The 12,229-nt window shown below is 33.4% G+C and overlaps 1 protein-coding gene across 1 annotated transcript; it reads right to left on the bottom strand.

Moving 5' to 3' along the window:
• Window positions 1-234: 234 nt before the first annotated feature.
• On the bottom strand, window positions 235-8,874 carry LOC124363350. The gene is made up of 6 exons (XM_046818599.1): window positions 8,722-8,874; window positions 6,538-6,721; window positions 4,976-5,160; window positions 1,788-2,064; window positions 1,520-1,586; window positions 235-388 (listed from the first exon to the last, which is right to left on the bottom strand). Exons 2-6 carry the CDS (start codon window positions 6,583-6,585, stop codon window positions 291-293), a joined length of 675 nt encoding a protein of 224 aa, XP_046674555.1. The 5' UTR covers window positions 6,586-6,721; window positions 8,722-8,874; the 3' UTR covers window positions 235-290.
• Between the last annotated feature and the right edge of the window lie 3,355 nt (window positions 8,875-12,229).

Raw genomic sequence — 12,229 nt, 5'->3', positions numbered from 1 at the left:
GGAGGACAGTCGATTCAGTACAAGGTCGATGGTACTGATCAAAAGTGCAACGGTCAAAGACAAGATTTGAACCTGCGTTATCTCTAACTCAAACCCAAAGTCTAACGTCTTAGACCGCTCGGCATCGGCACTCCCACCTCCCACTTTCCCATATTATGTTTCATTACCTTGTGGTTTATGAGTCTTGAAAATTTAAATATAAATACTATAGTATATAACTTTAATAAAAAAATATAAAGGATATAAATAGTCATTTTATAAATCATTATAATGGTGCCAAACCTAACTTTTTAAAACATTACTGCTGATAGGCAATGCTGCATCACTGGAAGGACGGCCATTGTCAGAGGGAAGGACAGGTAGACATTCACCTTGAGAGATGGCGATTCTGGAACACGTTTTTACATTATATTGAGGAGGAATCATACAGCAGAGGACTCCAGTCTTGATGATAGCAAGATTACCTAGAGATACCATGGAGGAAGTGTTAGCCATGGAACTCTTATTGATGCCCTCAACTTTTAGATGCATTTAGAGTAATACTATATATCTAATATAATTACCATTACTGCTAACTACCATCATTTGTATTCTTGTTTGTCTGTATTTCTGTTATAACTACAAGCTTCAGACCTTGATGATACCGAATGGGAGATTCACGGCTATAGGAACATTCAACGGTTATATCATTGACCTCAGCGATGATTTCGTGATTTTGTTTTTAATGCTTCTCACCCCCGAGCCTTTCTCATGATTAGCATCGATCTTAGGAAGCCTAAGATGGTCACAGTTCACAAATTACTGGAGAAATCTGTATTTCCTGTAGCTCTCTGCATTTTGAACTAGCATTTCAGAACACGAATGTTTGGACTTGAGGTAGAGGAACGGGATGAAAGGATTGTTTAACAGAGATGATCAGATTTGATGAGTTTAGGCTCATCTGTGATAGGCTTTTGTAACAAAAATCCCATAAACGATATAATTCATAGCATTTATACCCAAAGAACAATGAACAACGAATATAATATTAGTATTTTCTATTATTTGATAAAAGAAACTTTCGACCATCCAATAATTTAATTTTTTTCACACGAGGCCTTTCGACATCAAAGATGCCATCCGTTGATTCATACCTGACAATGGCATCCTGTGAGAAAATAAAATTATTTGATATTTGTGAGTTTTCTTTTATCAAATAGTAGAAAATAGTTTTTCCAATAAGAAGAGGTCCCCTTTAATAATATTATTAGTTGTTTTTTTTATATTGATAGTGACCTTGGTTAGATGGTATGGTGATAACTGCAAGATAACTTTGGAACCAAGCAACAAGGAGTGCGAGGAGTCCATTGAGAGACTACTGAATGATCTACTCGCTCTACATTATAAAAAAGTAGAAGTATTAAGAAGTCTACTAGCTCCAACATTTGCCTCATTCAAAGCTTTGTTTTTCTGTTTAAAAAAGTCATACAAAAATTTAATTTTTTAAATATTGTATATTAATGACCATATTTCAACTTACTAGAACGTTTCTTAGACCATGGCAGAGGAAACAGGTCGTCTTCAGTGTTATCCGTCTCAACGAAAGACTGCAAAACAAAGAAACCAGTTTATTTTAGTAGAATAATACAAAAATAATTGTTTAGCTGTTTCAGGGTTCCTCTTAAGCAGTAATATCAAAAACGACCTTTCGATCCTTTGCAAACACTCAGTGCACTCTACATTCGCTCCCAAATAAGAAGACGGTGAGGTTAAAAATAAAAATATACTACAAACGCAAGGTACGTTACCGTTTTAAGAGTATTATCCACAACGCAGTATTGAACCCAGCTAATGAACCAGTACAGCCTGGCCATAAGGACGATGGGTGTGGACTTGGGCGATAAGACGTTAGTGTTCTCGTACTTGAGGGCGGTCAGGTATCCATCGTCTACCAGCAGCGCGCCCTCTCTCTCACGGCCAGGGGTAGTTTTGTGAGTGTCGTAGGAGCACATTTCCCATCTGTAGTGCGCTACCCCGTACTCATGGTAGCATTTCAGTCCAGATAAAGATGCCATCTTCAAGGCTCTGGAGGTAGATACAAATAAGTAAAGGATTTAGTTGTAAATAACGCTACAGCAGCACACTACACCTCGGCTTTGTGTTTTAAGTTTGTTGACAGTGGTTTATTTATTACGTAATCATCTTTAGAATTGAGCAGGAAGACGGAATTCTTTCACCTGTTTTGTTCTCTTTGGAAACATAATTTTGCTCTAAAAGGTATTATGTTTATGAATAAAAGTAAGTTTTAAATAGGTAAGAAAATTAATTTAGAAAACAAAAGGGTTTAAAAACTAAGAATTAAAGAACTACCTTACTATACCATAGCCTCGGACGAAGAACATGAGTTAGTTTTGTTATATTTGAAAAATTTACAACAATAATTATTGTATCATCTTCAAACAAAAAGAGTTTCTATATATTTTATTGTAAGAAGAAATATTTTTAAAATCTATAAATTATTTTAACTTTTGTATTATTATAAGAATTATTTATTGGTGAGTTAATGTAATTAACATTAATGTAGATGCGTTTATGTAAAACACAATTTGCATGTAAAATATGATTAATGTGATAAAAAGCTTTTTTAAATCAAAGTTTCTCCCTCGATTAACAATGCTAGAGGGTTAGATATTATTATTAGTTATACACATACAACCATGTAATAAATTCTTTTCTTAAAATAAATTAATTTGAATTTTTTATAAATTTTAATCTATTATTGAATATATTAGATAATTCAATCTAATCTAATGATAACTCCTTTGGAGCAGTGCATTTTCTAAACTGGAATTTCTACTAATAGAATATTTAAATTGAATTATCTGTAAATGTACACATGTTTAGAACGAATAAGTTATGTTTAAGAAAGCGTTAAAACTAAAATTCATCTGGCCAAATCCTTTTTACTTGTTGAACTCCTGTTATAAAATACACTTCAATAGATATAAAACATAGCTACTCAAGACAGTAGCAGTAATTTCTAGCGCACGCACAGTATTGAATGTGTGGTTTAACCTAGTCTAAACCTACAGTGTTGTGATACAAGCACTATGCTAAGTCTAAAGACAGTAGCAGTAACTCTAGCGCACACACAGTATTGAATGTGTGGTTTAACCTAGTCTAAACCTACAGTGTTGTGACACAAGCACTATGCTTGTGTTGTAAGTCTAAAGACAGTAGCAGTAACTCTAGCGCACACACAGTATTGAATGTTTGGTTTAACCTAGTCTAAACCTACAGTGTTGTGACACAAGCACTATGCTTGTGTTGTAAGTCTAAAGACAGTAGCAGTAACTCTAGCGCACACACAGTATTGAATGTGTGGTTTAACCTAGTCTAAACCTACAGTGTTGTGACACAAGCACTATGCTTGTGTTGTAAGTCTAAAGACAGTAGCAGTAACTCTAGCGCACACACAGTATTGAATGTTTGGTTTAACCTAGTCTAAACCTACAGTGTTGTGACACAAGCACTATGCTTGTGTTGTAAGTCTAAAGACAGTAGCAGTAATTCTAGCGCACGCACAGTATTGAATGTGTGGTTTAACCTAGTCTAAACCTACAGTGTTGTGACACAAGCACTATGCTTGTGTTGTGAGTCTAAACATCAATGTTACGATCCTCTTGTGGTTATTCTCGCATTGGCCATTAACCAGAAACGCTCGTTCCAAGGAACAAGTCAAACTCTGCTGGCTTTTGGCAAACCTTGAACTTTTTCTATCATTTTAACTACTGAGGTGGTCTTTTAAAAAGAAGTAAAAGTCTATATGATTTTTTTGAAACAGAATAGGACGTTATTTCTAATTTGTGAACAGTTTGTCACTAGTACTCACAAGCCATTAATTTTTAGGGAAAATATCTTCATAGCGACGATCGAAAATCATCCCTCAGAATTAAAAATGTCTTTATTAGAGGGGAAGTTAGGACTATAAAGTCATCTCTACCACTTAACCTCATACAACGTTAAACTAAGATATATACGAGTAAATTTGTAACTAAACATAAATACATTTATTTAAATTATATATTAAATGAAATTTATCTTAAAAAACAAGCATCAGTAATTAATGTAACTTTTAATAATATAATTTACACTACTATTTATTACAAGATACACTCGCTTCATCCAACTTGCATTCTATTGCCCCAAGTATCACTCTGCAAAGCCTCCAACCGTTATACCCCCTGAGCCCCCAGCACCAAGGCTCTGACCTCCGCCCCAAAGCGAACGCGCTTATCGATGGCTCTGATGTTTACTGGTAAAGCATTCAACAATCGACAGGCAGAAATTGCAAACGACTTACTAAAGGTAGTTGTTCGATGAATTCGGATAAATAATAAGAACGTACCTCTCCTTGTACTTTGTTCACTTATTTCAGACATAAATTGAAAGTTGTTTGATAGATAACTGACACAATTTGTATTTAAAAAAGCGTGCAACAATGTAAGTCAATGATAGTCTCGAAGATCTTGTAATTTTAAGATAGATAATTGTTTGAAGTAGGGCGTTACGTGATCATCACGTCTGAGATTTAAAATGAACCTAACGCAAAAGTTCTGACCATGCTGGAGTTTATTTGAAAGCTCTACATTCATGTCATGTCATGCTGTGAGACCTATCAAGAACAAAATTCTAGGAAGCCTGATGATAAATGCATGAGGGAGCCATCAAATGTTACAAACTCATTTACAAAGTTATGTCAGAAAAGTTGGATTTTTGCGGTAATTTATTGATATTTGGTCCAAAACACCGGCGGCAGTGACCGAGAAAAGGTCTGTGGTGCTCAAACTCTGATGATTTAAAAAATATCATAATTCTGTACGTAGCAATATGCGACAACGACTGTTTAGTTATATAATAAGCTTCAGGGCATCGTGCAGTTATTAAGTTATAATGTTGTTGCTCAAACTAAACCAGGTATAAAAAAGCCACTTACACAGCATGTAACAGATTATTCTTGGCATCCAGGTCCCAAGCCCAGGCGACCAATTTAGACTCAACACTGATCATACCATTGTTGAGAGGAGCAGGTCGGATCCAGTTGTTCTCCAGGAACGCTGACTCCAGCTGGAGAAGGACGAGACAAGGGCCGTTATCCCCTTTACTTGACAGTTCATCTGGCTGGAACATTAAACGCATATAATATCACTAAAAATTCCTAACTCAAACTCTGGTAATTTAGCCGATTATGTGTTCTGCCGTTTGCTCTGATAGTATATGAAAATCACGAAGTCTCGGTAAAGTTTGAATTTCGGATCCAGATATACTTTCTTTTATGTTATTTCTATTTAATGGTTTGTTATTGTATGTTGCATGGTTTATTTTCTTGTTAACGCTTACCGATAATCTATGTTAGTTGTTGTTACGGTTTGTATTAATTATTATGGTTATTTTTCTTGCTATCGCATTGTTATTTTTCTTGTTTTCGTATTGATATTACTTCTTGCATTGATATTGGTTTTTAATAAGCTGGATTTAGTTTTGACGTGGATGTGTTTTTTGCACAGTTGCTAATTGTTATGCATGATTAATGTTGTTGATCATTATGGAATGTTGCACAATCTCTTTTTTAATGATTATATATTTACGTTATTGGTTCTTTTGCCTTTATTATATATTTATTTATATTGTCTTATTATGATTATTGTTATTGATATTACTTATAGTATAGTAATTAGTTGTATACGCTGTCTCTTTTTTATTTTGATGCCTCTCATGCACGATGGACTAATGTTTAATTAATGTTGGCTTACAGCCCATCGTATAATTAGTAATGACATGCATTTTCTTCTGCATGTGAGTTTTATGTCAAACTTAATTATAACATTTAGAAGATTTACAGGATCTAAAACGAAGATTGTGCATAAATCTTCATTCTATTAAACAATACACATATATTGAAGCAGGCTGTCATATTGCAGTTACATCTTTATAAACCAGTGCGGGTTTAGAAGACAGTTCGGATTTGGATTGTACATGAAACCCTAGCGAAGCCTGTTAAGCGCCACTTATTAGGCGTGTAGCGCACTCTTAGATTGTAAGTAATTAAAATAACGATTCTCATCCTCAAGTTACATAAAAGTTTGGTTACAGTAACACATTTTATTTTCACTTAAAAATGAAACTTTATATGTCCATTGAAAATGGCTGAAATATTGTTGCTGTTTTTGGTATAGATTATATTAAAACATTGCACAGTTTAAAATAAACTTTAATTAGGTTTACCTATACAAATCATACCCAGGATTTTCATAAAAAAAGTGGTTTACATCAGCGGAACATGTGGTGTAGTTCAATAATAAATTAATAGACACCACATTCAACAATTGAAACCATCTCATGTTTTATAAAAATTACAATTTAATAGCACAACAATATTTCAATTCACCCTTTACATGCAATGGATGTCAATTATTATTTTTCTTGATATACAATTACCACAAAAATTAACACAAATAAATGAAGCCTTAGTTAAGGATCTAAAGAAGGATAACTTACAACTATTCGAGCGACTCTTCTATTAGCAGCAGAGCGAGTTTCATTCATGACGACAAGTCCTGCGAACACTGACACCGTATAGTCAGGATTATGCTGCTCCTTGGTTGCCTTGTAGAGAAAGCACGACAGTGACAGTACCCAGGTCAGTGACACAAGGCAACCGTTCCCGAACTGCTCTCCGTCACTAGAATGTCACGAATATGTGTAAATATTAATTATGAATACATAATGGCTCATTGTTTGATGTTGTTTTTGACGATGGAAGGGTGGTGAAGGAAAGAGGATTTTCCCGAAATTTGCCATCGTTCATTGATTTAAAAAAAAATCAGTAACAGTACGTTTCGAGATCTGCAATAAAATCTCTTCTTCAGGTCTAACACATAATTAAAACTATGTTAAAATAAACTAATCATTCCAAGGAGGAAAGAGGAAGAAGACCAAGAGGAAGACCGAGAGGAAGATGGGAGGACCAAGTGTGGAAAGACTAGAGAGAAGGGGACTACAGAAAATGCAGGCGGAGGAAGAGGAGACCTGGAATGACAGGCAAAAGTGGAGGAGGCTGTGTACGACGACCCGTGATAACGGAAACGTCAGATGATGATGATGATGATGATTCCAGAGCGTTGTGACACGCTTAAGTAAGGAAGTCACCACCTTTTCAGTTCTGCCGTGACGATCGCCATTTGCTATTGGCTTCTAGTCAGTCGTAGGTGGTTGGTCGACGGATACAGACCTATTGTGACCTGTATTCTGTAGTTAAGTTTTAATAATTAGTGTCGTGTTTAGTTTTTTATTAACTGCATATTTTATAGTTAGTGAAGTTGACACTCAACATTGTAGCTGTGATTCCTGACTTACGCGTGTTACAACACTCTGGAATGGTATTATTTTAACCTGGTTTGTAATTACGTGTTAGGTTAGTTATTTACCTGAAGAAAAGAACAGATTGCAGATCTCGAAACTTAGTGTAACTGATTTTTTGTATCAATGGACGATGGAAAATTCTGTACAAATTCTGTTTCGTTCTCATAATGGCTGTTGCAGTGTAGGAATTGGCAATTCAACTATATTGTATCGCTTCGACGTTTAGCCTCATTATAAAATATTACAAGAACTTTTTGATGCAATAGAAAGTGTTGCAGTGACTAAACTTCATAGGCCTACGATTTTAAATGCTCTTCATAAATTTCATTTTCGTGATACAGAAAAATAAAAATGCTTTCTTTACATGTTACAATTTGAGGAAATAGCGATATTTGTAAATTTATTTCCCTCACAGATATAATAATACCCTAAAATACAGTAAAATATTTTTGAAACAGTTTGGCGAAGATAAAAAGAAAACAACAATGTGGCAAGTGAATGCCAGTTAAATTGTTGCAGTTATGTATAAAAAATCGAAAAAATAAAACATGTAACAACACATAGATTTGCTACATTGAAATAGTTTCACTTAATTTTAAAGTTATGTAAGTACGGAGAATTCATGTTATATGCAAAATAAAAAAAATATCAGTTATACAAAATAACAAATTTTACTCCAAGCATAAAGTTCGGTTTCAGTTTTGATTTAGACGACGAATGGTGAATGTCAGTCAACTTTATGATTTTTCCGTTGTGGTATTTTTTTAGCGTTGAATTGTCGGATATACGAGGATTCTTTAAAAAAATCTTATTCATCTGACGTAATTAGGGGTAAAGTACCTAAATATATTCTTATCTAATTTTATAATATCACCTTCTTGATCGTTTGCAACAGTTATGAGGTTCTTAAAATATATTCTTTTTTAAATCTGTGAATATTTCCAGATGGGTTTGTTTTGTTATAAAAACAATGAAGTGGACAAGAAAAAGTAATTTTCCTCTGAGAAAATAATTTATTGAAAAGTAAAAATTCCACAGTTTTAAAGATTTTTCCCCATGACAAACACCCACTAACTGTTGTTATACATTTCCTAAATTTGCTCAATGAATAACTTTGTCACTGAGAAATTTCCGTTTTATATGTTTTCAAATTTTAAATTAAAATATGTTCTTCCAAGAGAGAAAGAAATTTATATAGCACATTATCACAGTTTTGTCATACACGTTAGAAAGAACAACAAATTACTCTATCAGCAGGTGTTTAAGGAAACCCGTAGTTTTGTTTATATTCACAAAGTGAACTACGTACTTTATACGTACCTGGACGTTTTAACCTGAAGTAACACAAGAAAAGGATAGTCTCCTTTTTCAATTGCATATTTATAGCTAGCATCTCTGTTTCCTTGACAAAGGCCCAATACGAGGATCAAAATGATGAACCGTATATGATTTGAACTGTACAAATTTAATTTCATGTCGAATTTAAGTAAAATAAATTAAAACCATAGTTACTGAAATAATGTCTGCTAAACATATACCAGCATGAAATTATTTTTGAGGAGCATAAAAATTTACATTTTCTTAGTGAAGTTAAAACATTCTTTACGTATTTATGAAATAAAATCGTTGTGCATTATTCTTTTAGAATAATAAAATAAGTAATGTTTTCATTATTGTTGGTAAAGTTAATAGAAACAACTGTAATAATTTTAATACTCAAAGTATTTTTAATTTTTTTTTAATCAATTTGTTACCTATTACGTGAAAATAAGTTTATTAATTACAGTTTACCAATGAACAACGTTACATTAAACAAGGATGACATATTGGACATCTTAGAGGACAGAGACATCCTAGAGGGCAGAGATATCCTAGGGCATCCTAGGGGACAGAGATATATTAGGGTATCCTAGGGGACATCCTAGAGGATAGAGACATCCTGAGGACATTCTAGGGAAATTCTAGAGGACAGAGACTTCCTAGGGGAAAGAGATATCCAAGGGCATCCTAGGGTACATTCTAGAGGACAGAGACATCCTAGAGGACAGAGACATCTTAGAGGACATTCTAGGGACATCCTAGAGGATAGAGACTTCCTAGGGCAAAGATATACTTAGGACATCCTAGGGGACATCCTAGAGGACAGAGATAACCTATAGGACAGAGACTTTCTAGAGTAACCTAGGTGACAGAGATATCCTAGGAAACTAGAGGACAGAGATATCCTAGGGCATCGTAGGGGGCATCCTAGAGGACAGAGACATCCTAGAGGACATTCTAGGGACATCCTAGAGGACAGAGACCGGAATTGCTCAAACACAGCACCTAGCGTTTTTTATTACCAGCGCAAAATGGTTCAGATTACGGGGAACCCTGGCCAAACATATTTTTCAATGTTTAAAACTGAAACGTTTTTGAAAAAATCTTGAAGAGGGTCTTTCAAATCATCACTTGTTACATCAGTAGACCAATTGTAGGAGACATATATACATGCATGTTGTAAGTTTGATTACAAATAAGCAATATAGTCTCTGGCTTAAAGTAGCACGTTTCTCTATCGAAGTGCAGACAATAAGTGAATGATCATTAAACGAAATTTTGTTAGTTATTATGTACACAATTGAATTCGAATTCATAGATTGGTGATTTCAAAGTTTTTCTTGACATAAGTACTTAAACAAGTGAGGAAGGCCTGTATTGAAATCCAAAAAGAATTGGCTTAATATGATGAACATAATTTTTAAAATTTTTAATTATTTTAGAGTATATAAGAAAGTTAACATTTAACGTAAACTTTCAGTGGAGTACGAAGCAACATTACGGATTCTAAGTTTTCTACTGAAATTTTACTTTATGTATATAAAATTAGAATTTAATAAAGTTTCCTAATTATATTTATATAAAATGTTAAATACCATAATCAATTTGTTTTTAATGCAGATTTTGAGTACTTTATTTAATGTGATGGGAATGCTAAGATTGGCCAGCATTTGGACTTCAGAAAAGTTTGCGTATTCCATTAGTTTCTACTTTAAAAAAATTCTTACTTAAAAGAGTACGTCTTTATTTAAATATAATTACGTGATAACTCCCATAACAATTGTTTTAAGAAACGTAATTTTGGTATGTATTTAATGTAGTTTAGTTTAATGTTCGAAAAACAGAATTGTTAATCAACTAGTACCAAGATAGTGGAGTAAAGAAATTTTTAGTTTTTGAGTACCGTGGTTGAAGTAGTAAATGTAAAAACCTAGCTTGAATTTTATATACGTTATATATATAGGCTTTAGACTTCTGCCACAGTCACTTTTTATAAACTGTTCTATCAGACCACATAAAAATTCATGTGTAGGCAAAACAATGTTCTCATAAATACAACAATTCAAGTACATGAATACAATTGGCTGAGCATTAGCAAAGAGGCTGGAGAAGTTTATTTCTATCTGTCCGTCTGCTAGCACGATATTGCGAAAACAAACTTATCTATAGACCTGAAAGTTGTCATGAAGTTTAATTTATATATTAGCAACACTGAGTTCGATGATGACGCATGTTACTCCATGGGGTTTAGCTGAGCATAAACAAACAGCTTTACATTGACTAACCATGATGGTAAAGAAATGCTACAGAAAGTTACAGTGTAGGGGAAGTAATAAGCCCTACTTGTAATTAATAGACTAATTATTAAGAAACAATTATAGCAACAGTTTGTTTATATAGCTCTAAATACAGAAAGCAACTAAAATAACTATATTTACTTATGATGTAGTAATACATTTTCCTATACCTGCAGGTACGATACATTTGTACCTAATCCATACTAAGACGTAGTAAAATTACAGTTTTAGGAACATTGGAACATTTTTACAAATTATCCGTTTAACAAGAATGCATCAATTATAAATATTACCATCAAATATTATTTTTAATGACGTGTTTGTATAATTAATGTAAATAAATAAATATGCTATAATCCAACGTTCTGTACACTGGAGATTACATAAATGCAGGTACAGTGAACGTGAACGGCTCAATCTGATATTCAATTATCTCCGCAACACTGCCACTTTAATAACGTCGGTCTGGATACAACTCATAATTCATCACCTGTATATTAACCTTTATTATTTACACAGAAAATTAATCAATTTTCGTTATTGTTCAATATTTAAACAATACAGCAGGAATTACCTGGTATGGGTAAGTTGTTTAAACATATTAATTTGTCATATTTTAATTAAATACCGATTACAGTTGTTCGACAAACGCTGACGTCTTTTGTTAATATACAGACAGTTTGTTTAAAGACTGTCTGATAACAGCATGCAAGTTGTTTTTTATAGCAGTCAGTTCTGTTATAGGTAAGAGAAATGACAGCTTGGACATGGACTCTTTTACTGAAGATTCTTTGGTTTTGAGGAATTCATTAAGATTAGATGTATTTAATGATAACTGCATCGCTTCTCGAATGCCAAAATTCAACTTGTATAGTTACTTATGGAAACGTTATGGTAACATTTTAAAAGGTATTTAATTGGTACTTTGGTATTATTCATATGTATCTGGAAGAGATTTTCCTTACCGGGGACAAAAAACCAAATCATTAGAAACAAAAGACTTTATTTTACTTATAGTAAAAATTACATGGCATATGACAGTCTGTAATTGTTTTCTATTTCCCAAAAGTGATATTATTTCCTTATCTGCTTTTTATTATTAAGCTCTGTATAAGTAGGTAAATACATACGTACGTACTATAAAAAGTTAATGAGCGTCACGTGATCCGAGCTGAATTTAGGAACTATCGAGGGATGATTTTAATTTTTCT

This window comes from Homalodisca vitripennis, chromosome 5 (assembly GCF_021130785.1).
Source record: "Homalodisca vitripennis isolate AUS2020 chromosome 5, UT_GWSS_2.1, whole genome shotgun sequence".
Taxonomy (NCBI): domain Eukaryota; kingdom Metazoa; phylum Arthropoda; class Insecta; order Hemiptera; family Cicadellidae; genus Homalodisca; species Homalodisca vitripennis.
The sequence above is the reverse complement of the archived record's forward strand: the minus strand, read 5'-3'. Positions and strand labels throughout refer to the sequence as shown.